The 26,396-nt window shown below is 37.5% G+C and overlaps 1 protein-coding gene across 3 annotated transcripts in view; it reads right to left on the minus strand.

Moving 5' to 3' along the window:
• The window catches only part of NSD2 (nuclear receptor binding SET domain protein 2), a 59,675-nt gene that overhangs the window by 14,008 nt on the left and 19,271 nt on the right, over nt 1–26,396 (minus strand). For 2 of the 3 annotated variants that reach the window (XM_086463698.1, XM_086463699.1), the window contains 6 exons: nt 24,279–24,445; nt 23,433–23,924; nt 18,607–18,751; nt 15,904–16,022; nt 12,672–12,753; nt 11,525–11,649 (listed from right to left, as the gene is read on the minus strand). In XM_086463698.1, the coding sequence (XP_086319824.1) occupies nt 11,525–11,649; nt 12,672–12,753; nt 15,904–16,022; nt 18,607–18,751; nt 23,433–23,924; nt 24,279–24,445 (1,130 nt within the window). Of the gene's footprint in view, nt 1–11,524; nt 11,650–12,671; nt 12,754–15,903; nt 16,023–17,500; nt 17,579–18,606; nt 18,752–23,432; nt 23,925–24,278; nt 24,446–26,396 lie in introns of all 3 variants that reach the window. The other variant, XM_086463697.1, reaches the window with a different exon arrangement.

Raw genomic sequence — 26,396 nt, forward strand, 5'->3', positions numbered from 1 at the left:
TTGGACACAAAATCTCATATTTATCTATAGTAAAACTCATTTTATCAAAAATGGCCCAGTTTACCAAGTAATGGAGACAGCTACATGCAACCTCCCTATCACCCAGTCTCCATGTAACATGCAAATTTATTAGAAGTGATTAATTTTGAAATCAGAGAGAAAAATGTAAAGCTGAACAAGGCCTAGCATTAGTCTTTATAAAATCCCATTAGAAACACTGGTTTGGAGCGATTACTTCTCACCATTGCTGCCAGCTAACTTGCACTCCTCTGTTTAACATTTGCTTTCCTTAACCATGAGAAAATTATTTTGTAAATTGGATCAGATAGGCAGTTGTTGGTTGGTTGGGTTTTTTTTTTTTTCCAGATTACTTTCAAGGATGTAAAAGCATTTCCCCTGTGCAAATGCATACTATCACAGTGATTCGTACCTACACTTCACCTATGAATATTCCTACAACTGGAGTGATTTGGAGATTCCGCCCGGCTGTTTTAGAAGTGGTTAAAAGAAACTGCATGTAAAATCACTGCCTTGTTCAGGCACCAGGAAATCTCTGTCCCCTGCAAGGAGCTGTGAAATAGTGAACTGCAAATGCAACCCGAGTGCATGGCCAGGAGCAGCCAGTTCTTGCTGGGAAGAGGCAGATAAAGAAAGGTAGCGTGGGAGTTCGGCAAAAACCACAAAAACATTTTCCCTTATGGTTGAAGTAAACTTACACACATGCTTATTTCTATTTAAAATATTCCCACAGAAGCATTAATTAGTATAAGCAGTGCACTGCTCTAACATTTTCAGTATCTTATTATGTTCCTGTTTCAACTAGCCAAAATTAGTCATGTTTAGAAGAGAAAAAAAAGAAAAAAAAATAAGCTGGAAGGTCTTGGATCTGTATTTCTTTTCTACTTAAAAAACCCTGAAAACCTCTTTATGTTGTAAACAAAACAAGCAGTCTTATGTTAACTTGACACTACGATTGTCCCCCATCTTTTCCCCACACCACAAAACACCGAGAAAAACCATTTGTGCAGCACACCTTAAGAGCTTCTAGCAGCAAAAGCTGTACAGTCTTGCCCTTGAGGAAAGCATTCCTCTTCCCCTAGCTCACTACTTTTGAAGGCAGAACAGAGAAACAGAACATACCCAGTGACAAGTATATTTGGTCACAAAAGAATAAGGTTTGTTTCAAAGCAACGGTTGCCTAGCTTTTCCTTGGTTTATGTACTTGTAAAATGTCCAAATGAAGGATGCAGACCTCTACACGGAAAGGTAACCCTATTGGCAGATGACAGTTTTTCAGAAACCCCCTAGATATAGGTCACAAAATCTCAGCCATTTGTGAACTGTAGGTTGACAGCCTTTTTCCTACAGAACTGAGATTTTACTGCCTTAGAATTAATGCACTAGCCCTTCATTTAAATTAAACGGTTACTGAGCCAAAAAAGAGCAGCGCTGGCAAGAATCAAACCCTACGCCACAAATGCAACCACAAAACCCAAATTCTATCAGCCCATTCAAGATAAAACTTGGCAATTTATACCCACCTATAGATTAATGCCAGCTTTCAAGCATGAACACCACCACACAGGGCATGAACAAAATACCTTTAGTTCATCAACTGTATGGCTACCAGACTAAGAGAATCCTTCAAGATCTCTCCTTTACAGCTGTCAGAAGCCTCACACACATCATGAATCAAATGCTCCATTAACCACCAGTTTTGCACTACGCAGACAGGCCTGGATACCTGCTCACGGCTGTTGCAACTCCTAAGAATCAACACATCCATAAGCTGCTCAGGCTGCTGCTGCAAAGGGCATCTCTTGATCCCTGCCACCACGACCAAAGGTTCAGCTATCACATCCAACAGCCACGCTACACCTAACTCAGGCACAGCTCACATCCACACCACCATCACCGGAGAGTTTACATATTGGCTAATTTTAGGGGGCTAATAAAGGGGCAGGCTAGCAGATTCCCTGTTATAAGAGAAGGAAGCATTTCTTCAGGGTAACTCACGAGTTTGATCCTAATCTCATCTAATTGATATCTTGCAGAAGGCGAAACACTCCCTGCCAGCCATCTCCCTTTGCAAATAACCCCTGTTCTATATAACCATCTTTTGGGAAAGCTCCCTCTGTGAAAAGAGCCAGAATTCAACACCTCAGCTCCTGAAGCTATCCCAGAATAGCTGATGGAAATAGCAGGGAAGTAAAATAAGTGTCTGTCCCTTCAGGCCTGCACAGAAGAGGCTGAGACAACCTTCATCTAATGTTCCTTGGAGAGGACTTACAACCTAACGACATGTAGAGCACGAGATGGTTGAGGGAACTGTATTTGTACCCCAAGCAAGCTGCAGCAGCATCAGCAGGTTCTGATAAACGCAGGGGCAGCTGAGTTTTGCAACAAAAATAGCTTTAGATTGAAACAGTCACTAACTAAAGATGATTTACAAGACGATTGCTCAAAATTAGTTCATGCTTATGTGAAACACAGCCATCTCTAACATAACACTTTTGTGGTTTGTTAACATACGAGTGCCCAAACCACAGCATTCAATAAAAATCAGCACAGGTGGGGGGGGGGGCTTTTACCTTTAATTATTAAGTTACAAACGTAAATCTTTCCCTTGTGATCATGCCAGAGCTTGTCTTGTCCTTACTTTTGTAATATAATCTCCTTAGCAAAGTAAATAGCATGTAATTAACTCTTCTGATATTCAGGCCAAGGTTCAAAGTAATCAACATTTAGATTAGCGGCAAAACCTGTTAATTTGCAATTTGTAGCGATTGCCGGTTTGCTATTTTATTCTGGTTTAGATTTTGAGCAATTTCTTACTTCTCATAAAGGCAAAGTACTATTTTAAGAGTGCAAATTTAGGGGAAAAAAGGTGAGGCTGTTCACTTCAATTTATAACAAGTGACAAGTTTCTGCTATGAAATTGTACCTGAACTCTATAATCACCTCCCCTTTTCATTAGCAATTACCAATGCTGCAACACAGAAGATACCCCGCTTCTGCTGAAGTTAGTATCATCACAAGCACCGTCAAACTTTACATTTTGCCATCAGCCAGGCTTTCCTTCCCATTTCATTCATTATTGAATGTCAACGTTATTTTGCGAGTACTTGCCTGTAGAGGCTTTCACACCGCCCTGCCTGAACACTGAGCGATGGGGTGGTATTTCAGAGATCAAATCCAGCTCTTTTTACTGGAAACCACACATCTGCGTACATAAATGAAAGGGGAAAACACTGGCCTAAAAATCGAATCACAAGGAGCTTTGCTCTTCATTCGGCCTGGGCCAGAACTTACTTCGGGGATTAATGAGGTTCAGAATACGGTTGCTTGCAGAAGCGGCAAATTTACAGTCAGATTCCCAAGGCAATCCTTCCCTTCCCACGTGTATCAGTTATTATTCACTACTCGCACAAATAAGACTTGAAGGGAACATGTAAGGACATGTGACTGCATTTTTCCAAGTTCTCTATAGCTTTGTTATTGGAAAAATACGTGCTACTGAGTCAAACCAGGACAATATTTTTGCATGTCTGTAAATTCTTTGCATCAGGTATTATATTTTTACCCATGAAAAGATACAAATTGTGCCAATGTGTCACTAGTTTAAGAACTGGGTATACTCATTTCAAGGTATTTTGATCACACATCTTCTACTACATCTTTTTTTTGCCAACAGTTACTGAGACCCACGACTGTACAGGAATCAGTACATAAGACTTTGTATCCCCAAGGTATTTTTAATTTTCTTTCGAACTATATGCTAAAATTCCCTGTTCACAATAAACAAAAGTGCTTAATAGATTCTTTCAGACAAACATCGACCTATTTTTAGAAAGACTATACAAAAATGCTTATAAAAGCAATCTTCAGCATTAATTCTTAACTGAATGCAGACGCTTTGCATACTGCAATATTTGATGTATAAAGCCAGATTATACCAGCAACTGCCACCAAATACTGGGTAACTGTTTAATTGCTAAATATAAGGATGAGATTCACTTTTTTTACTGCTTCCCGAACTACTTCTCCCTGTTTTATGCAAAAGGGATATACTACGTGCATACAGATGCAAGGACTGTTTGTGGAATAATGGAGTTTCCTTCTTGTCATTCTGTTGAGTAAGAATTTGTTTTTGATGGATGCTGCTGGGCAGGCTAAGAAAAGAGGAGGAAATGTGTGCAACTCCAGACATTTAAAGTAAGACTTAAAACACTAGAGTATTAAAAGGAATTGAGTCAGCTATGTTCATTTTGTGAGTTTCTATGTTTATATTCTTAATTCTGCTTTTTGATCGAAGCTCTCTAAAACATTAAGGGGGTGGAAGGGCAAGAAGATGTTTTGACAGAAGCATTGTGTACAAAAATCACTTCTCAAATGTTTTTCCTGCTGCAACTTTCCTCAGCTGCAGCGCTGACTTTCAGTTAACTGCATAGTGCACTGCACCATCAATTAAAGAGTTCAGAGGTGAAAGGATAAGCACTAACATAGGGAAACATTTCTCACACTCATTCAGTACATCTAAATGTTGAGTTCAAGTCTACAACAACTTTTTAAGCATTTCTTGCAACCAGGTACCTGATTCCAGTCTCAGCCCCACACCTCAGCAGAAATGCGAGCCAATTCTTCATTCCCTCTGGCTTTTTTTTTTTTTTTAAAAAAAAAAAAAAAAAAGTTGGATGCAAGCTGGTGTGTACACTCAGGTTGCATATTTCTAGAACCACGTGGGTGAACTTTGCAAATGGTATTGTTAGTTCCACAGCTGCATGCTTGAAATTTCACTTATTAAAAAAAAAAGAGATAGGTACTGGCATACTCTCAGTTGGCATCCAATCATACCGATGCATGATACAAGAAAGGATAGCCTGGAATTGAAAAATTTCAAATGATGCTGTTTTTCAAAGGTGAGGATGAAGTGAAATACTTCTGTGGACATTTGCTCCATCCACCCACTCACTTGAGGAAAAAATTTTTTTCCATTTAAAATTTTCTGCTTCCTTTCAGACAGCTCCAAAATCAAATAGTAAATACCCGTGCCAGCAAAATCATTACGCTGTAATTCCAAGGAAAAAGAGGTTCAGAAATTCTAGGTCTGAAAATGAATGGCTGTACTCATCCAACCTGCAGCCTGAGAATTTAAGAAGTTACCACAGTAAGAACATAAACCACAACTGTTCTCCTTGTTGAGACTGGCCCTCAATCAGTTGTTAACCTGGCTATTAAACATGCTTTTTGTTTTAGGCTTAGGATTAAGTCTTCATTTTTAAAAGGTGATCTATAAAAACATCTTTGCTGGCTCAGTGTTATCCTGGGGGTGGGGAGAGGGTGGTGGTGGTGTCTTTTTTTCTTCCCTGTAAGTACCTCCTGGCTAAGGGATGTCCTAAAGGACTAGAGCATCAGTATTTGTTAAGGCAAAAAAGTCACGCCTCGTGGAGCAGAAGCAAGTTTCAAACACTGTTCACTGTGTGTTAGCAACTGCAAAGTGAACAACATTCCAACTTCTGCGCTGAGCTTCGCTAGGACTTCTCCTCTCCTAGATCCAATTCAGACAACCTTTCCCTGCCCAGTGTTTGAAGGTTCAAAATGAATTTGGAAATTTTGAGTGAAAAAGTTGCTAACAATTATGCATCTACGGTGCCCACACTGGAAGGGGCTCCAACAGTTACTACTCCACCAGTCGCACACTTTCTCAGACTTTTCTAGCTAGCAAAGTGCAATTTTCAGAAAACTCACTTTATTAACTCATTTGGACTTATAAAAAGACTTCTCATATCACTCACATATGCTTGCTTAACAGCTTTGGTCTTAGTCATATTCAAGACAACAGTGTTCTTCTGTCATGTTGTGCTTAAGCAGTTACAAAAGCAACTAAAAGGCAATTTTTTTCCAGAACCAAAAAAGTTAACCCTCCCGCTTCCCCTTGTTTTACTTGAGCATCTCTTGTTTTATAATCCTGGCTGTAGAACATCAAATGGAAACAAAACCCACTACATATACTTATTTTAAAGCTAGGGGGTATACAAAATGAAAACGAAGCATAGCAGAAAGTTATTTCCTTCTGCTTTTTTGTTTGGTAGGCAAGTCACCTCCACAGCAGGATCAGCGGGATCCATGAAAGAAAGGGCCCACACAGTGACCTACCACTCTTTCAGAGTTGTCTTCGGACACTCCCTGGCTGAAGCAGCATCCTCTCTCAGGTCATCTGCTATCTTTAACAGATGCATAAGCATTTTAGAAGCATGTTTCCACGACTTCTGAATGCTGTTGGCTATTAACTTCCACTTTGCTTAAAACTAAGGACACTGCTACAAGCTCAGACTTCCTGACATGACTTTTGAGTCAGTGACTGCTATACCACAGTCACCCAGGAGGAAGTCTGCTCCGGTCTGGGCCTGGCTAAGAGCTTTCTCTAGAAAGCCTGGAGTATGCATGTACTGATGAGCAAACTCTTCACTCTTTCCACAGACAAACCCCAACTGCATTTTTTTTTTCTTACTAACAAAATCTCAGCGGCTAGAGGGTTGGGTTTTTTAAATCTAAGCACAACTGATATAAGAGTAAGTCAATAAGCAACATACAAACAACAGATCAGACTGTATTCAAAAGACAATCTATCGTGCACCCACACGGAGACAGAAAAACTGACAGAGCCAATTTGAGTTACAGTTAACATTTCCTTTATTTCAGTATAAGAATTCCTGAACTGAATGAAGAATGATATTTTGGCCCATACTGCTAGACTAGATAAATTCTTTAAGTATGCGGTGCCACAAGTGTACACAGTACTATAATAGCAAAAAAGACGGCCTGGGACAAGTTTCATTTTTATTATTAGCAGGAGTTAGACGTTTCAGATAAGGATATTATGCATTTCTGAATTTGCCTGGAAAGTTAATTAAAACTCTGAGAACATTTTAAAACATTATAAAATTGCCTACAGATACTCATGATACTTTGGTAGGGGAGGTGGAATAAAAACCTGTATCATGTAAACATTCAGTAAACAGATTCTCTGCACTCTGAAGCCTAAGTAATACACAAGATGAGAATAATTACATAAGAAATTTCATTTTCTACACAGAATGTGCTGCCAAAGAACAAGAGCCAAGCCTAGAACTTTTTTCCATGTGAAAGTAGAAGCATCATAACAAAACTTTATGATCTGGTGGGCGATGCAGGTCATTGCAATTGTTAAGAGGCTTTAGCAGAGGTTTAGCAAGAAACAAGTCCAATTACTTGCAGTGTTCCACAAAAACATACCCCTAACTGCTCACTGGCGCATCGAAACAGGAAATAAAAAATAAAAAAAATATCTATAGGCATACACAAACAAACACAGGAAACAACTGTCTGCTAAGTCAGAGGATTTAAATTGTATTAAATTATCCTTAAGTATTGTTTTGAAGAGAAAATAATTCTTCGAAGGAAGCTAGAATGAAATGCTAGAAGCACACTGACTTCATTTAACAACCTGCAAGGTTTAACAACCTTCAAATATTTCTTCTTTAAGGCAGTAGTTTGTTTAAAATAATATGAATTCCTTTCTTCCTTCCTGTTCTTAGGATCTCAAAGACAGTTATTTTTACCTCCGGTAAGCGTGCCTAGAATACTTTAGTTGTATACTGCAGGACAACTAGACTCCAGGGTCAATAAATGGAGCTGATGTACTTTTTTAGTTGCAAGTTGTACATGTCTCATGACTGCCTTCTCAGTCAAATACCTTACCTTTTAAGAATGGTATGTGTTTTCTCCATTGTGTATACATGCTAATACCCACTAAAAAATGCAGAGAAACCAAACTTGCATCAAATCGGTAATGAGAAAAAAAAATATACTGTTTAATATGCAGAAAAAGAGCAAAACATAAGCCTTGCATTATTATAACTTGCATTATTAGAGGCCATGGAAAAGCAAGAAGCTGTAGCTATAACCAGCAACTGAGCTTGTTTTGACACTGGATGTTACAGAAAGAATTCCCTCTAGGAAAGATACGAGGAACTTAATGATAAAAGCAGCACTTTCAAACTCTTTCACAGGCTTCTTTAAACTGCCATCTGCTGGTCAGCTCATACTTCATGAGGATATGATGAATGACAGGCTAGCTAAGAATTTAGGGTATTTCATGTTCTTTATTTTGTCCTCTTTTAAAAAAAAGGAATAAATTACAGTTTCTTTGACAAAGTTCAGAAGTAGTATCTAGACTCTGCAGGATAGTATGACACTTATCTGCTGTCAACAAATCTATCCAATTTAATGAAGCCAGCCAAAAACCACAAAAAATGATTGAAAAGCTAAAGCAGCTATGTTTCATGCAAACACACAAAGTGTGCCAATAATCCAGCAGTAATGGTAATGTAAAGCCTTTATTATTTATTAAAAAAATACTGGTTACACTCTACTGGCACCTTCTACATTATTGGGGGGTGGAGGGCCAAGGTAAAAAAAAAAAAAAAAAAAAAAAAAAAGAAATGAGAATACACCACCTGTATCTCTTCTCACATACATCATGAGCTTTTGGATGGTCACACCAAGTCTTATATAGGCAGTAACAAACTGCTCCGAGCTTTTGCAGACTCTGAAGTGTTGAGTCCTACCAGTTGCTCATTAAGAATTAGATTTTAAAAAAATCTTATTTCACATAAGTACTGGAGGAAATAACTACTGATGTCAAGTGCCTAGAAGTAAAATCAAGTATTTTCTTTCAAATTAAATGCAGGTATGAATTTTTTTTATTCATCTATAAGCACCTTACTGATTTTGTCCATTCATCTTAAAACAATGTCAAAGCCCAAATTTTTGGAGGGAGTCAAGGCCTACCTTTTAACCTCTGACATGTCAGGTCTATAAATGTTTGTTTGCTCTTAAGGCAGATGTCCACACCCCCACCCCTGTCTTTTGCCCCTGTAAATTACATACCCAAAGTAACTTACCAATTGAAAATCTGGCCTTGACTAATTTTAAAACACTTCAAATAAACCCCACTTAAAAAATACCCCCAATAGCAATGAAAAGCATCCAAAATATTTTGTTTACATGTCAAATAAGATGCATCTTTCAAACAAGAAAAAACTGAGCACACCCTTCCTACTGAACACACCTTTGCTAGAACTTAGTTGCAATGGCCTGACATTTAAGAGGTGTGCCACTAGCAACAGCCCTTGACAGATAACAGTCATATCCAGGTTCCCTTCTGGAACCAGCTGTTCTCAAATAGCGTGGGGGGAAAAAGGAGAAAAAGGCCAGAATCCACTTAGTATTGCTTGTGGAGGTATATGTGCTTGTGGACTATGCAGAATTTTTTCTATCTTTGTTAAGAGAGCACCTAAGCCAACATTTAGAAGTATTATAGTGGACACAGAAATATAAAAGTTAATCAGTAAACATATTTAATGTTGAGAAGAATTGCATCCTATTCAACTAACTATGCAAGGCTTTCATCATTGTATGATTGTGTTTAGTTTTTAAACTCTTTCCCTTAACACTCCGGAGAAGGTTGCTCTCTGGATGAACACTCTCAGGACACACGTATTTAGCCATTTAGGCAAGTGCTAATTAATAATACAAAAGGGAAAAAAGTTTTTAAAGCCACCCGCACAATCCAAAATTACTATCTTTCCTTGTTTTGTAAATAGATCAAGAGTAAGTTCAGAAACACACGCCTGTCATTTTTGTTTTATTTAAAGGTAAAATATAACTAATATTACAGGAAACAAACTGGGTTCAATCCTTAGTTGGTACAAGTTCAGGTCAGTGTAGCTTTAAACCATCTAAGGATCTAGCTCACTAATCTACTCCCCCCTGCACCTAGCCCTGCAAAATCTCTGTTATTTGACAGGGTGGATTTTCTGTTATGTTGATTGCGATTGTTTTGATACTTTAAAACCTTTTAAACCCTTGAAAACAATCAATTCACTTTCTGGTTCGTGTATCTGTGTTCTGTGAGCAGTGTAGGATGTTAGTTTTTCTCACATCTTTTGCTGTTTAGCAGTAGCTGTGTAAATTAAGAGCTAAGTTTTAAAGTTTCCATCTCAGCCTATACAACCACATCCTTTTTTTACATGTGAACTGCTAAGTCACATCCCAAAATCCCACAAAAATGAGCCTTTTGTCGAGAAAGATTTCTGGAGATTTCATTTTACAAACACAGCATCTAGAAATAGAAGAATATTTCTCCTCAGATCACAATACTTAGAGATGCATATTTAGAGCCAAAAGACAGTACATTCCTTAAACTGGTCTGGCTGAATAGAGGGTCCCAAACACAAACAGCCGTTACACAGCAAGTCCCAGCAGTAAAGCCAAAGCAGCAGGAGCTGGTAAGCCAACAGATGGGAGTCTCTCAATTGAGAGAAGAAAATGAGAACAAGTATTACTTTACTTGACTGCTGCTATGGAGATTATTTCCTGTGGGACTTCCTTTGCTTGTTTTATTGGGGCACAGGAGGGAGAATTTGTTGGGTTTTTTTTGTTGAAATATTTTTCCAGTTACAGTAAGATATACAGCCATTAACATGCAATCTTTTTTCCCAACCCAAAAGTAAACCATTTACTGAACATTGTCTAGATATTTTAACTGCATTCATTATAGTGTCTAAGCACCTCATGCGTTTGTTAGGGGAGATGAAAGAGTCTCTAGGACAGCTGGAAGCCCTACTTCCCTTTTAGCAGGCAAGTATTTTCTCTACAGCTTTTATAATACAAACTGCTTGAAGCTGTTTGTCTATGGATATTTTACTAAATCCTACCAACTACATTTCTGAATCCACCTGCAAAACAGCATGCATACTTCACCCTCATGCTGCCACTCTTTGGCTGATTGGTTTTCATAGTGTAGACGACTTGGGGAATAGTTTAATGGATTGTATGAATACACTTCTGGTACATACATTTCATTTATTGTATGACAATTGAGAAGAATTACAGTTCCAAATATGCAGAGCTAAGACTATGATTAGTAAGTATCAAAAAGATACATCCTTCACTGCCTGTTTAACTCTACTGGGGATGAAGCTATTTGCATCACAGAGAAATAGCACTTAAACAGCCTGAAAACGAATTTGAGCTTAAAGGGGCTCTGCTCAGAAAACTGTCCAGTTTCAGATCAAACAGAGGATTAGGGAACTCGCTTCAATATAAAAGCTATGGCAACATGACAATATTGAGTTACATAATGTAACTAATGTAGTACACTTACATAAAGTCTGTAGAAGAAAATACAGAACACACTGGCATTTTACTTTGCCTCTAATAGAAGGTTACAATTCTAAAACTTTGTTGGTAAATACATTAAAAACCACAATAATATCTCGACGTCCCCAAATCAGACGTTTGTATTACAATAAATGAATTTGCAATGCACACGTTAACAGGTTTCACAGAGGCCAAAACTGTAACTTGTCTAGAGCACCAACGTTAGAGAATTCGCCTTTGATTTGTGTTTTTATACAAGATTCACACCTGAAAATTTCTGTAATTAAATGGCTGTGTGCAAACACCACTTTTTTTTTACCTCATTCTCAGTTAAGGAAGCTGAAGGAGATGAACTCTTGCTAAAAGCAAGAGTTGAAGATTCTGCTGCTGAAGCCCGATTTCGCTTCTTCAGAGGTTTACATGCATCAGACAGATTTTTCGTTGCTGTAAAATAATTTTGGTTTACAAAGTGAAGTTTGGAACTTTAAAACGTTATCTCCCTGAAGCCATTTAAAATATTCCTTCAGATAAAGGAAGGAAGGATTTAGGTAGGTCTTCTGGGCACCTACGTAGGGCTGAGAGAATACGAAGTAAGTTTCTGATACCATGTGTTTTGACTTAATTTTAAAAACAAAGAGGTTTCCAATAATCAAATATGTACTACAAATGTCTAAGAAATGTTTTCCCAGGGTTTTTTTGGCTCATTTCTATTAAAATCAAAACATCTTGTGACTTATGACCTCTTTAAAGCAGAGGTAACAGTTATCTCCTCAGATAAACATTAGAAGGCCTACGGGATCTCATCACAATCTGAGTACCGCTAACACTTTGTTAAGAGAAAGGTTATATACGGGAGCCAGGTACCAGATATTATCCATGGCACGTCACCACTTCTACATTGTGCAGAACTTGCTGAAGCTTACTCGTCTTTCGCATATCATTATAACACCTGAAGAGAAATGCTCTTACAGAAGTTACCTTAAACTTGAGCATCAGTGACAAGTCTGACTTTTGGATTTCGGTCCAAAGTTATTCAGAATTCCCTCTCGTGCTCCACACTGCCTCCCATCAAGCATCATTTAAAAGGACTAGAACACACAGTAACTGATTACATTGATGGTCACTGCACTTGTTTTATTGGGCTAATGCACAATGACAAACTGGAGCAGTAGGATTTGTATCACCGCTCCCCAAGATCACAGGGCAATAGCTTTAATTTGGTGCCATCAAACGGTGAACTTGTGAACTGCTGCTCTAAATCAGCAATACACAATTTCAGTCACGTATAATGCTGCAAAATGGTGGTAGTGAAGGAAGAGGGCATGCTCCCCCCACCCCATCTGTGGCATAGTGGCCGTAACTGGTTATTGCGTCAGCAAAATTTAGCCGGCTGCCTCAGACAACCTGTTTGCTTTAAAATTATTTAATTGAAAAAGTTACATTAAAACTTATTCTGACCACATTACCTGACTGGTTCTTTTGTGAAGAGGAGGTTTCTGTGACCTTAGAAGAGTTTGTTTTTGCTGTTTTGTCAATGCTTGTCTCCCTCTGTCACAAAAAAAAATATGAAAAAATAAAAAAACTCCTAATTTATGAGTGGTTGGATAAAACTGGCAATTACTTCTGGATTTATGCTATCAAAAAGAAAGTGTCTTTACAAATATCTGAATGGTAATGTAGTTAAGCTAGCCCCATTTAAGTGATTTTTAAAACTCATTTACAGCACAGGGTACAAACCCGTAAACAAATGAGAAAAATTACAGAACACAGTATTCCAGCATCCCACTTATCCATCCCAAACTCAGCATACCAAAAAGGGGAGCTCTAAATGAACATGAAACATGTAAATTATCCTTACTATTCTTTGTCTAAACTGGTCAAATTAAAACCTTTAGTTATCAAAGGTAAACTGCAGAACTAGTATATAAATTTGAGAATGAACCCTGTGCAGAATTTTAAGTCTCAGAGAGGCTTGCTTTCAACTCCACAACTTATAGCAGTGCCATTTTTTTAATTACTATGGTTAAGATTGTTTCAGCATTTCCAAAATAAAACCACTACTTTCAAGGGAGCATAAACAACACATCACTTTGCTCCAGATCAAGAATTTATCATTAAAAGTTTAGGCCGAAATCTGGGGAAGTTTTTATCAAAATCAGACATTGTTCCTTACACATACCACTATTTTTTTTTCTTTTTGTACGTTACAAATTCATTCAAGTAGTAAGTCACTAAAATTGTAGCTCAGAATGCTTAACCCTGACAAATGCTCACCTGATCAACATGAATAATTCTACGCACAGATGGTTTTACATACTTTTTCATATTCTTCATCTGACATTCAGTTTTACAAAAATTGTGCAGGTGAACACCTCAAAGGCCAAAGAACTGGTTTCCTTTGCAAAAATAAATATGAATGGCTACTGTACTACAGATGTGCTACACTGTGCCTTTTTACTGACCTCTAAGTAGACCAAGACACCCCACCACTAATGCCACCTGAGGCTCCCAGTATCAGTTTTGTAAGATTACTGTTACGCTTCTGTGTAAAAATGAAGCAAAAAAGTACAGTACTGTTCACTCTTAAATTTAAAGCATGCTTCACAGAACACCCATTTTGTTACCATGCATTTTATATACATCATGAAAGCACTGATGAATGAATTAGTTTTTCACAACTTCCATATACTTAGGATTTAGTTACTTTGTGCAAAAACATCCAGATTTCGTAAATAAGAATTAAGAACAAGAAGGAGAGGATAACGCACAACTCTCATGCAAGAAGTAATATGTCATGGAAAGAAGTCATTAAAGCTCCTCCTACCCAAAATGATTGTAACAAAAGCCTGCAGGTAAACTGGGAGTAGCAAAAGGAAGGTGTACGGTTAGTGTTTGCTTTTCTGAATCATTACATGACATTTTCACTGTCATTCACCAAACATTTTACTAAGCAGCAGCACATATAGCTAGAAGTACCCTGGGCTGGTGAAGGCAGGAAAAAGACTAAGAGAGAATTCATAAAAGAAACTGCAAAGCAACCATCCTATAGTATCTGACCCTTCCGTGGACAGAAGCACAAAACACTGCTATATGCGTTTAGAGCTTCCAAATTACCTAATATTTACACACACAGGTTTTTTGAGGCCTTCTATCTAGTTCTGATAAACAGCTCAGACAGAGGACAGCAGTTTTTAAACATATGTTACTAAGTCGGTGTTATTAGTGTTAAGTGTTTTATGGGAAACATTTACCTCATTTATTTATTTATTTTCCTGTCAATGTTCCTATCTGCGTCACAGCACCAAAGATACCAAAACCTCCTCTGCGTGAACTGTACTGCAACCACCTCTCATTCTACTTGTGATAGTATAGGCTAAATGTAGTGTACAGATGCTTGTGGGACAGTAAAGAAGTAACTTTAGGGACAGTCAAAACAAGAACCTCATAGCAGTAATTAATTACAATAACTAAACTTAATTATTCCATGGATCTAGTGTATTATAGTGAATTCAAATCAATCAGACAGGTTTAAAAAGGGCCCAAAACCTTCTCCTAGAATGTAAGATGAATATTCAGCAACTAACCTGTTAGAGCAACAAGTGCAAAAACCAATTTCGGCCCTTCTTTCTGCAAAGGTAACAGTATTTCTCTAAGAATTACCTTTGTCCCCTTGCTAATAAGCTCATTAAGCCTGGCTATCTGAAATTCTATTTATTTTTTATATTAACTCAAAACAACTTGTCTGATTATCCACAGTATCATCAGAGGTACTAAAATAAACAGCCTACCAAACAAACTGACACCTACAAATTTGACCTCCATAATTCATTTAAAAATAAATGCACTACCTTTCCTTATATTAGGTTGTTTCACTTAGTCGCTGTATCACTAACGTCCTGAGATAAGGCCTGCGACACTCACACTACAGTATGATACTTGTATCATAGACACACACATATCTGAAAACACTTGTGAGCTAAGCTTTCCACACAAGTAAAACCCATGAAGTTCACTGGTCTACATGCATGACTAAATAAACCCATGCTTAAGTCTCTACAAGATTTGGGTTGTATCCATATACATAGTTTTAGTGACCTATGTAAGGAAAATTCTCATTCTCACAAGCAAGCTAAACTGAAAAGGAGCCTGTGACTTCTGCGATGAATATACTGTAATATTTACTGCAGTTTCCTGACTTAAGAAATGGGTCAGCATGCGACTCTAAAATGTTCTACAGGCTCCCAGTTCTTGAAAAGCAGGTTTTCTGGTCTGCTTTACTTGCTTTCCTCTCTCCCCCCACTTTTGCCTAAATCAAGTACTGACTAAAGATTTTTTTTTTTTTTTTTACATTCTTGTATACATCTCTGAACTCCAGGAGGAAAGAACAAGAACTACAAAGCATGACAACATGGAAGGGTCATGCCGCTGCACATTCCTTCGGGAAACAATGTTCTCAGCATACATTTTCACCACAGTTTAAGGAGCAAGTGCAACCTGTCATACCTCCATCCTCACAACCAAAGAAAAACACCCCCATAGCAATAAGCTCACATGTATCTCTGAATATTTACAACAGTTTGGTTTGATATACAGGCATTACTTTTTCAATCCTGAAAATGGAAATGCTGACAAACTTAACTACAGCAACGTGACTGGTGCTGCTATAAATTAACCCAAACAAACCAACGACATAATTACCTTCCGATTATTCTGTTTATCCATCCTGAGTCTTTTCCTAGGTGCTTCCTGAACTTCAAAATCTTCAGTAGGTTCCTTTGTCCTCTTTTTTTGGTTTCTTTTATTTCCATGTAAGTTACCTTGGGATGGGGGATGGGGGAAACTTACATGAAAAATAATCTAAAACCCACTTTCAAATTATTTTGAACTGATCTAGTTATTGAAGTTACTTTTCTCTCAGTCATTATTTTTAAAACATGATTAAACATTAACACAGTTTGATGACCTCTTAACGCTTAAGGTCTGGGTTCTGGTGCTGAAGACTAATGCTAGAACACATCCAAATCAACTGCTTCATACTCAAGTTATTTTAGAAAGATCAGTCTACCTGTATAAGCACTAGTTTAAGATCTGAATATTACTGCCCAACATTTGTTTCATATTGTCAGACTGCACATGATTGATCTATACAGCTTTTAACTCTCCTGCCACTTTGTAACAGTGTCTTATCACGGAAATGCATTTTTAAGTCTCCTCCTCAAGTCTCCTTTAAGTTCTCCAAATGATACAGATGAAGATACTGGCGACATCTATTAAGGGACCTCTGGAAAAGAAAAGATATCACCAACTGCACAGATTAATTCTCTCTTTCTGGTATGGCAGTTCTGGACACTCTCTATCAAGCTTACTTATACTTTACAGGAGACTAAGATCCCCTTCCTTTGTGAACCAAAATCCTAAGAACAGAATCATGTTGGTCATTTTAAACCGATGGACTTATTCACGTATTTAGATGATTGTTCACTGTGAAATTCAAGCAGCTGCCAAACTGCAAAAGGTCAGTGACTAACCTACATAACCCCTTCCACAGGTTCAGCTATTGTTTGCACTCGCTCTACCTCAAAAGGACAGATGAAGGTTTAGGAAGCGGTCTGTTTCATCAGGATGAAATGACAACATCATTACACTCGCCAGTACTCTCTAGTTTACGAAGCTACAGAGTATTATTAGTATGAAGATTGCAAGCTCCAGGGGCACAAACATGTTAACTGAAAATTGCCCTACAGCTACAAGCATTCTATTCCAGTGGGAACAAATAGCTGTAAATATTAAAAATATAGCAATGGGAAAATACGCATAATTTTCAAATTAATGTTTTATCTAAACAATCTAGGACATTTTCTATTATCGGACTCTGAATCCACAAAGCAGACTGAAATGGCTCCAGGAGAACCTGCTACTTACAAAAAGCCAGCAAAAGAAATCCCACAAAATTCTTCCAAGTTTAAGATAAGAAGATTTGGGTAGGGGAACAATTGAACTGACATGTTTTATCTGTAGGTAACTATAAATGTACACAATATATGTACTAGAAACACCTGGTACAGGTACAATTTCAATTACATTTCTTGCAATATGACACTGAGGAAGGTGAACAAAATTCAGCACTACAGTGTTTAGATATTTAATTTGGGATCCATTAAAATTCTAACGTCAAGGAAGACAACATCTGAGATAAAATAAAGAGATTATGATACGTGGGCGATTACATAAAAAAATACACTCAATAGCTACTTATAATGATGAACTATTTGCACACAACACAAATCTCAATTACTTCTGGATCTTGATCTCCTTTTAGGTGAGTCTTGAAACACTTTACGTTTGGCCTCTCCAATATTCTTCAATGATGAACCTTGAGAGATACAGAATGTGGTTTTTTTTTAAACTGATATCCAAATATTTGACACTTAAATTTAAAGTTAAAAACTTTTCAATTTTCCACAAAATTATGTTATTTCACACACACACAGATAGTTAACAAAACTGACTGCCATTTTTATACAAGTTTTTCCAAGTCTCACAAACTTTCAAACACTCCCTCTCATTCTTGTCATTGCCCAAAGCAGCACCTGTTGGCTTCTGATACTCCTGTAAGTCTTCTTACAGTGCTGTAAAGTTATTTTAATTTGAAAAATGATAGCTAGTTAAATTTGATAAAGTTCATGCAAATGCCAAACTACATTCTGCCTTCTTTCTCAAATAAGTGACCGCAAAACCCCTCAAATATTTTGCAAAACAATTAAGACTCTTTATCAAAACCAAACGCTAGACAACAGCAACAAAAAAAAAAAAAAAAAAAAAAAGGGAGAATAAACACAAACGTATTTGCCATCTTGTACAATGTCCTATAAAATTTGAGTAGCATAATAAAATGCCAAATGGATGAACATTTCAGAACAAAGTTTGGAATACTTCTTCCTGAGTTGATGATGGTATGAGGTAATATACTTTAGGCATGTATGACGAAAAGGCGTAGCACTGATTAAGCTTTTTAACCATTTCCTAACTATTCCATAGAAAAACAACTCAAATTTTACTAGTAGTAACACTTCGTCTTCCCTTCCCACCATCCACTCATAACAGGCAGTGGATGCAATGGCAGCTGCTTATGGGCAGAAGAAGAATGAGAAATCAGCAATCTCTAAACAGTAGAAGGTTTACATATAACAACTTTTCAGAACAATGAGCAAGAAATGTAGACTTCATGGGTTGCGTTTATTATAACCATTGGCATTCCTTTGCTATTGGCACAAACACCAAGAATTAAAACTGGAAAACAGTGAAGGCTGTTTTCCCTACAGGTCTCAAATATGTGCTTAGTTTAACACCACTATGTATATCAAATTTAGTTAGAGTACACTAGCACAGTTTTACGTTTACCAGAGTCTTCTTCAGATTTGGGAGAGGTCACTATGGCAAACTTTGTGTTATAGCGAGCTTTCTGTTTTTCACTAAGCATGTTCCACTGCGATTCGAGCAATTCTTCAATCTCCTCACTCGAAGCATCTGGATGTTCAGCAACCACCTATACATGCAGAAATAGGGTTGTATTAAAAAAGGTGACCATTGAAAAGAATGGCGTACACACTTCTATTGCTTTGGAAAACTGGATACAAACGAGTTATCTGACACTTCTGCTCTAGAAAGAAATAGATTAAAACCTTCTGTATCCAGTTTTCTTCTTTGAATAACCACTTCTCTCTCTCAAAAATACCTATTAGCATACTCAGAAGTATTAATTTTGGAAGTATATATTTGCCTTTTAACATCCAAAAAACGGAGTAAGTATAAATTTTGTCTTGTGATCATTTAAAAAAAAAAAAAAAATTGTATTTTTTCTTGATGAAGTTTAAATCTATACCACAAAAGATGGACAAGCCATACTGGAATATATGCTTGTCTACAAAGACATCCATCAATTCATAGGAGCACTCATTAAATATAGAACTTATTACACCTATCTTAGCAGGTTAACATCTGAAGCAACATTTTCCAGTATTAATTCATTATTTTATACTATGCATATGAATATTAGGAACTCAAAAAATGGTGCATCTTTTCTTAAAATACAGGCATGACCCATAATAGCCATCAACATGGAATTTAACAGTTCCTAGGAGTCTATTCTACACCAACAGAAAAAACAGTATTAAAACCAAAGGAAAAAATCCTCCCAAACGCCTTCAGTATTCCCATACTTCTACTTAAGAAAACCCAGATTTGATTATTCATAGAAGTCAGAAAGCTCTAAGGTTGTATGATCTACAGAAATTAAACAGCACCTTTAAAAACAGCACCTCTCATCTCATTAACCAGCATTCTCCAAAATCCTATTACTGAAAAGACACAACCAATACCCCAAAATCATGGAGCAAAATAAAAACCAGGCCAACAAAGCCAAGTGTTCAAACAGTACCATCATTCAACAGAAACACAAATTTTCCGTGATAAGTGGAAAAGATTAAACTTAATTTCTTGGAACTTAGTGTCTTAAAATTGCATTTTATGTTGTCAAACAGGATACAAGTGTGACTGAAGCTTCTCCAGAGGTTAGAACAGTTGTAGTACCTTCCTTCCATTTGGATTATTCAGTCTAGTAGGGAAATTCACTCTGTAATTTATCCCCTAGTAGAGTACTAAGAGTTCTCTTGCTTCTGTCTAGTATAACCCATCTGCGTAAAGCTGGAGAATACAAGGAGCTCTGGAGGCCTCTACTCAAAGTTTGAAATCCAACAATGTCAAAAAAGTGACTGAGAGGGGAGAATGTAGACAGACCCACAAAATACCCCTCCCACAAATTTCATTTCTTTAGGAAAAGAAATTAGCATCAATTTTGACCACTGCCACTAAGTGTATAGTTCATTGTGCTCAACTAGGGTACAGAGTTATTTAATTCTCCAAGAAATAACTAGCTTTGGTCGCACAAATAAGATACAGTTTAACATTACCGCTAGTCCCACCAAAATATGAACAAAACCAACTTTCAGCTCACTGGGAACACTGTGAAATGAGAAGCAAAAGACACTCATGGTTCTTAATGGTTAAGTGATTCTTGCAAAGGCCTCCAAAGAAAACGTCCAGCAGTTTTCTCTGAAGTCTCCATGCTGTAATACTCAGTCCCAGCATACATACTGGAAATAATGTATCGGATATCTTGACGTGCATGAAAACCATGCACTTTTCACAGGTACTTATTCTAACTATGCTGCAGAACACATGGAAGATCTTTTCTTGGATCTGGGAATTAGTATCACTATAGGTGTGGAAAACATGGTAATTAGACCAGGCACATCCTGGCTCATCCAAGCAAAGCGTATTACCTTCGCTCTTGCTTGTCTTGATATTCAAAAACTCTTTATACATGTAGAAATCTTGAATTATAAACCCTACTAGTGAAATTATTTCTTAATTTACCTCAAAACAGACTCAAGGCCCAAATCAATGAATTAATGCAAACAGCGTATCTGTCTGCCTCTCACTGAATGGTACCTTTACCTCAAGTCGTATGCTCCCTTCTAGGGATTACTATGGTTATATTTCACGGAGGAAGAACATAATGCCAGTAGTACAAAACATATCTTTACTCCTTTGGTAACAGTACAAAATACTTAATGTGCCACTACAACCATGAAAGTGCTCCAAGCTTTCAATGCTTCCCTCAGCGGAGCATGCCTTTTAAATTATAACAAACATTTTCCAGCAGTTCATCCAGTTTTCCAGCAGCCATCATTCATTTCTAAAAATTTAAACTATTCCTCACCCTCCTATCCCCAGAAAGAGTAATACAAGAATTAGTAATTAATAAAACCAAACTGATGTATGAATCCTACTACTGTACAAAGCTGGACTCCAAGCAAGACACAGCAGAAACAGCTCTACTTTAAGGGAGCTCATGGTTATCACAGGCCCCAAAAGAGAAGTCTTCAGTCATTTCTTTCCATTCATTTCCATCCCTTCCCAAGTCTAGGGGCCAGAGAACCTCTTCTGGATCCACTGTTTTCCTTTCTTCTAAGTTTCTACATGCAGTTACTAAAGTCTCCACACACTAAACTCTCAGATGCCACCAATACAAGTACCTCAAGAACAAGTCTATTTTTTAGCCAACATTATCACTCCTTCTAAAACGTCAGAAAATCTACAACAGGAACAAAACAAACTCTTGGATGGAAAGCAACGCACGCAAATTGAACCAAATAAGCCTAACAGAAGGAGAAACTCCAAATACTAGTTTGGACACAACCTCCACCCTCCACTGAAGGCACAAAATTGCCATTTTAAAAGCGACGTGACAGGCTGGAAATGTGAACTAAACTAGGGTAACTTCGGTTCTCTGCAAGATGCATGAATTACCCAAAATGGCATTTCCCCACTTTGCCAGTTAACTTTGAATCCAGAGAAAGCAGAGACAGGTTCTACTGCCCTGATCGGTTAGAGGGACTGTTATCTGCAGTTTCCTGGTATCTGCAGTTTTCAGAAACTAGTTCTGTTCTATGCACAGAAGTGCTTCTGTACCTGTTAGAATCCACGCAATCAGGTGGATTTGCATTTTCATGACTGATCTTATTAAAAGGTATTCTAGGAAAAAATGGTAAGATGTCCTCTCTCTAAATATATGTAGTATTTTGAAGCTTCCTTCCTTCTACTAGCCACTATCAATGTGATTTTCAAGTTTATCAAGTTTTTCAGTTTCCTGAAATGACACTGAAGACAAAGTAATGCCTCAATGTGAAATATTGTAATAGTCTTCATATATTCCATCTATTAATTTGAGAATTACAATATAACCATAGTAGGGAATGAAGCTTGCTAACTGTCACAGAAAATAGAAATGAAACATCAGAGACTCAGCATGTCTCTTCTGTGGTAAGATATGTTTGTCTAAGACTCCATAAAAACAGTCATAATAATCTCATTTCTTCCAGAGAAATAATTTCATGTCCCTCAATATTGCACAAGACTTCTTGCTACCTACGTTAAAGGCCAAGGAAATTCCCCCTTGCCACTATACAAGACACAAGGTTACTTACAGAATTGGAAATAGAACTCAGGTCTCTCAAACATAAGACAGATGATTTACCCATAGAGCTTTTCATAATGAATATGTCAAAATCTATATTTAATAGTCTCACTACAAAACTCTTTCCTTTCTTGAAGGAAACTGAACTGCTAATGCTTTTCTCAATTTAACCAAAGCCACTAGAAAGTATATGTAATGTTGTGTTCATTTTCATTATCAATATTAGCTTGAGTTGCAATGATCTAAAAAGATCCTAATCTGCACCACAACTAATTGATTTCCATACAACAGAATCTGTTTTTCAATTTTTCTTTATAAAGTTCATATCTATTCATGTTTTCTAACACAAATATCCTATAATCAGTCAACCATTCAGTATCTAAAAAGCGTGACAAAGTCACCACCAATTTTCTGGTCCTTCTGTGGCTATTATGGAATAGTGCAACTTCAAGAAAATATGAAAACTCATGCTTCTTTCAGTGCATGGAATTGTACTGCAAACAGAGTAGAGGGTTTTAAGGAAGAAAAATTACGGTCATGACTTTAAATTAATGAGCTAGAACAGCAGTACTGCTTTTATACTTCTAACAGTCTTCCTAAGAAATGTTGATATTGAGGTATTTACTTATTTATTCTACCTTTTCTTGGGGTGTAATCCTCTCAAGAGGAGAGTTTCTGTCCCAGCAGATTGCACATTGACAGTGATTTTCACCAGCTTTGGTAACTAGCTTCTTTTGAAGCTCAAAAAAAGATCCTCGGTAGGTAAACGGAGTTTTTGAGGAGTTCAAAGACAAGGGAACATGTTGAAGGAACTGAGCCACATCTTCAGAAATAATCTACAAGCAGATTGCCATAAACAGCATAACCTGCCTGAGCATATCTATGCGTATCTACTGTATTTTACATATATTTTAAAAAATCACGGCTAATACAAAGGACTACTAGATTATGTAGGAAGGTACTAACACGACTCATGCTTAAAGTACAATGGTATCATCACTACCTTGTTTATATTGCTCATCTACATTCCCTTCTTTCTCTGCTCCTGATGCAGGCGTACCTTGTCAAGGCCAGAGTACTATGGATTCTACAGCAACAATTAGTTTTTGTCAACTGAAGTAAAGGAGTTTCTTTAAGTACAGAAATGACAAGAGGCAATCAACAACAATAACAGCTAAAAGAGACTGACCTCATCTCTGTGCTTCTGACAAAAGACCAAAAACTGAGATACTGCATCGCCCTTTCTGCTTCGCGGAGTAGATGCTGGAGTTTTCTTTCTATTGAGAGGGGAGCCTATCCCTCTTTTGGATTCTGCCTGTTCCGATGACTTTTGAGGAGTAGTGTTCTTAGTCCCCGACTGACTGCTTTCTTGCGTATCATCAGTGGCAGGCAATTTTGATGTCCTTCTCCTCCTCTTGTTGGGAATGCCAGACTCCTTCATCGATTTCAGATTTTGAGTGGTTTCTTCGTTTGAGTAAGATGACTCATCAATCTCCTCTAATGGTTCCACAGCAATGCCAACTTCCTTGGCTACTCGAGGATTAAGATGAGGTCTGTCCCTGACATAGATGAAGGTGTACTTGGCCTTCCGTTCTTCCACTGTCATGCCTACCGCTTCGCTTGCTTGCTTAACACCCATCTCCCACTGTGGCCGCAGCTTCCCTGAAACAGGCTTTAACATCTGCAAGATAAGATGACAGTGTGAGAAATTTGCCCGCTTTGGATTTCAAAATGCCAACGTTAATACAAAGCAATTCCAAGAGACTAAACGTAATGTATAATTCTAATTCAGACGTTCAAATGGAACTAATACCATACATGAATCAGTGGCAAAGCAGAAAAGCACTGATTTTTATTAAGTAACCAACACTGGTAGATCATCCCATTCTTTGCATCTGTAAGTGACATACAAGACTACAAGCCTCTGTAAACCAAACTGTCTTTAAAGCTTTCTAGAGTATCTATCTACGCCTGTACATACCTGTAACAGTAAAATAAAAAGCTGCAAATCTTGTCTACCTTGGTAGCCTCTTACCTTTATTTTCTCCGCTTTAGTGAGGGCTTGTTTTGCACTTTCCTGGCATAATTGTTCAAACTGGTCTTTTTCTTTGAAGGGCACAAGGCTCTTCTCAAATATCCAGGCTCGCTCTGGGGCATCTCCAAAAAACTGAACATGATATTGACGAAAACTCTTTTTCTGTCCTGAAAATTAAAAATTAATGTATTAAGATACAACTTAGGTTGTTCTCCACACTTTCAGACTTGAAGTCTTTGGTAACCTGCTAACGTTACCGTGCTGCCAAAAGCACAATACAATTGTTTAACCTTTTAAAAACCCACTTAACCAGCCTGAAAGTCTCTGAGTTATAATCTATGAAGTCTGATACAAAAGCCTATTAGTTTAATACCAAACAAGAATATGCTTTTGCTAAATTAACTTAAGGTTACAATCATCTGTGAGCCCTTTCCACGTATACTAACTTACACGTAGGCCTGGATGGGAAAACGTTTCTAAAGCTTGGATAGCCTGTATACTCAGTCTCATCTCTGATTCGCCTAAACTTTATCTTTTAATATTCTTGAACAGAAATACATACTTCAGCTAGTTTTAACACTGGCAACCACAACTTCACCTTAACCAAGCTTTTAAGGAATCAAAGCAAGAAATAAAAAGTATTTGGGTGGTGGAAGGGAGAGCAGGAACGTGAGAAAACAATTCTGAAAAAATTGTAAAGAGGAATACTGTCTCACTGTAGTAAGATACAGGCATACAACCTTCCCCTTCTAAAGACCTCAGCTATTCCACAGTGAAGGGGAAAGACAACACCTTCAAAATTCACCAAAGAGTTCACAGTTAACAACAAACTTCTATAAGGCAGAGGCAAGAGAATCAGCCTTAAGATGTCCTCTAGCATCTCCTTCATTAAAACTTGCAGATTTGTTGCCTAAGTGTTCAAATTAGGATCTCATTTAAAAATAGAAAAGGTTTTAACTGTGGTGGACTACACTTCTGTGTTTGTAAATTCAATCCTGCTAGAAAAGTCAGTTACCACCCCTACAGTATCTATGGTTCTTCAAGGTGTCACCACATTAGTATGTCTAACACGGAGTCTGGGAGGAAGAGGAAATCGGGTTAAGGATGTCTACCCAGTAAGGACAAATAAGTAAATCACAGTTCTCTGTTACAGATGTCTTCAAACTAAGTCTAGATTTTGCTAGTTATTTATATACTGCATGTCTTCTACCTTAATCAGCGAATACATCTAGCTGATTGCTTCATGCACTACTATTACTGGGGTTTCTAGGCTTAGAAAGGCCTTTCTTTTCCTAATTACTCAGCCAATAGCTATTTTTAAAGCGGCTTGATCTTGTCTCAAGATGTGGCATCTGGAATGGTAATATGAAATCAACCTAATCAATGATATGTGTGTAAGCATTATTGACGATTACACACACACACACATATATATATGTATGTATTTACTGACCACTACATACATAGCTAAAAAACACACGCGAGCTACAAGAACAATAATGACTCATCTGAGATGAGAGATGAGAATCTAGAAGAATGGCATAGGGAAAGATCTTGGGATTGTATGCATGACACATCCAATCCAATAGTCTAATACATGTTTCGGTAATGCAGTCAGGAGCAATTCTCTTGCACACTAGTTATTTTGTCCTCATCAAGAAAACACTGCTTAACTAGGGACTACTGAGCTCCGATGACTTAATCTGTCTGTGATGAAATAAAGGATAATTTCTGTATTTTACCAGGATGTCCTAGCTGCAGACAGAGATGGCACAGACTACATTTACAACCACCTGTAAAGATCTGCCTCTGAGCAACCAACATCCCAGTTCCAAGCAGATACAGACACTCCATTCTTTTCAAAATATTATGCTGGACAGCTGTAACTGTCTAATTAAGGAGTGTAAATAGTGCCTACCACTAGAATCATTGAACCTATTTGTGAATCTTCACATATCTTCTGTGAGCTGAACTGGTATCAATGCCCGTGGATAAAATAATGAAATTCATTAAGGGTTGTTATATACAGAGACACAACTTTTGGCTCACAGAATCCTGGAACCACTAGTTATTGAAGGTTTGGGAGAGTCTTCTGGGGACCCACCACTATTATTTTCT

This window comes from Leptosomus discolor, chromosome 4, assembly GCF_034619465.1.
Source record: "Leptosomus discolor isolate bLepDis1 chromosome 4, bLepDis1.hap2, whole genome shotgun sequence".
Classification (NCBI taxonomy): Eukaryota; Metazoa; Chordata; class Aves; order Leptosomiformes; family Leptosomidae; genus Leptosomus; species Leptosomus discolor.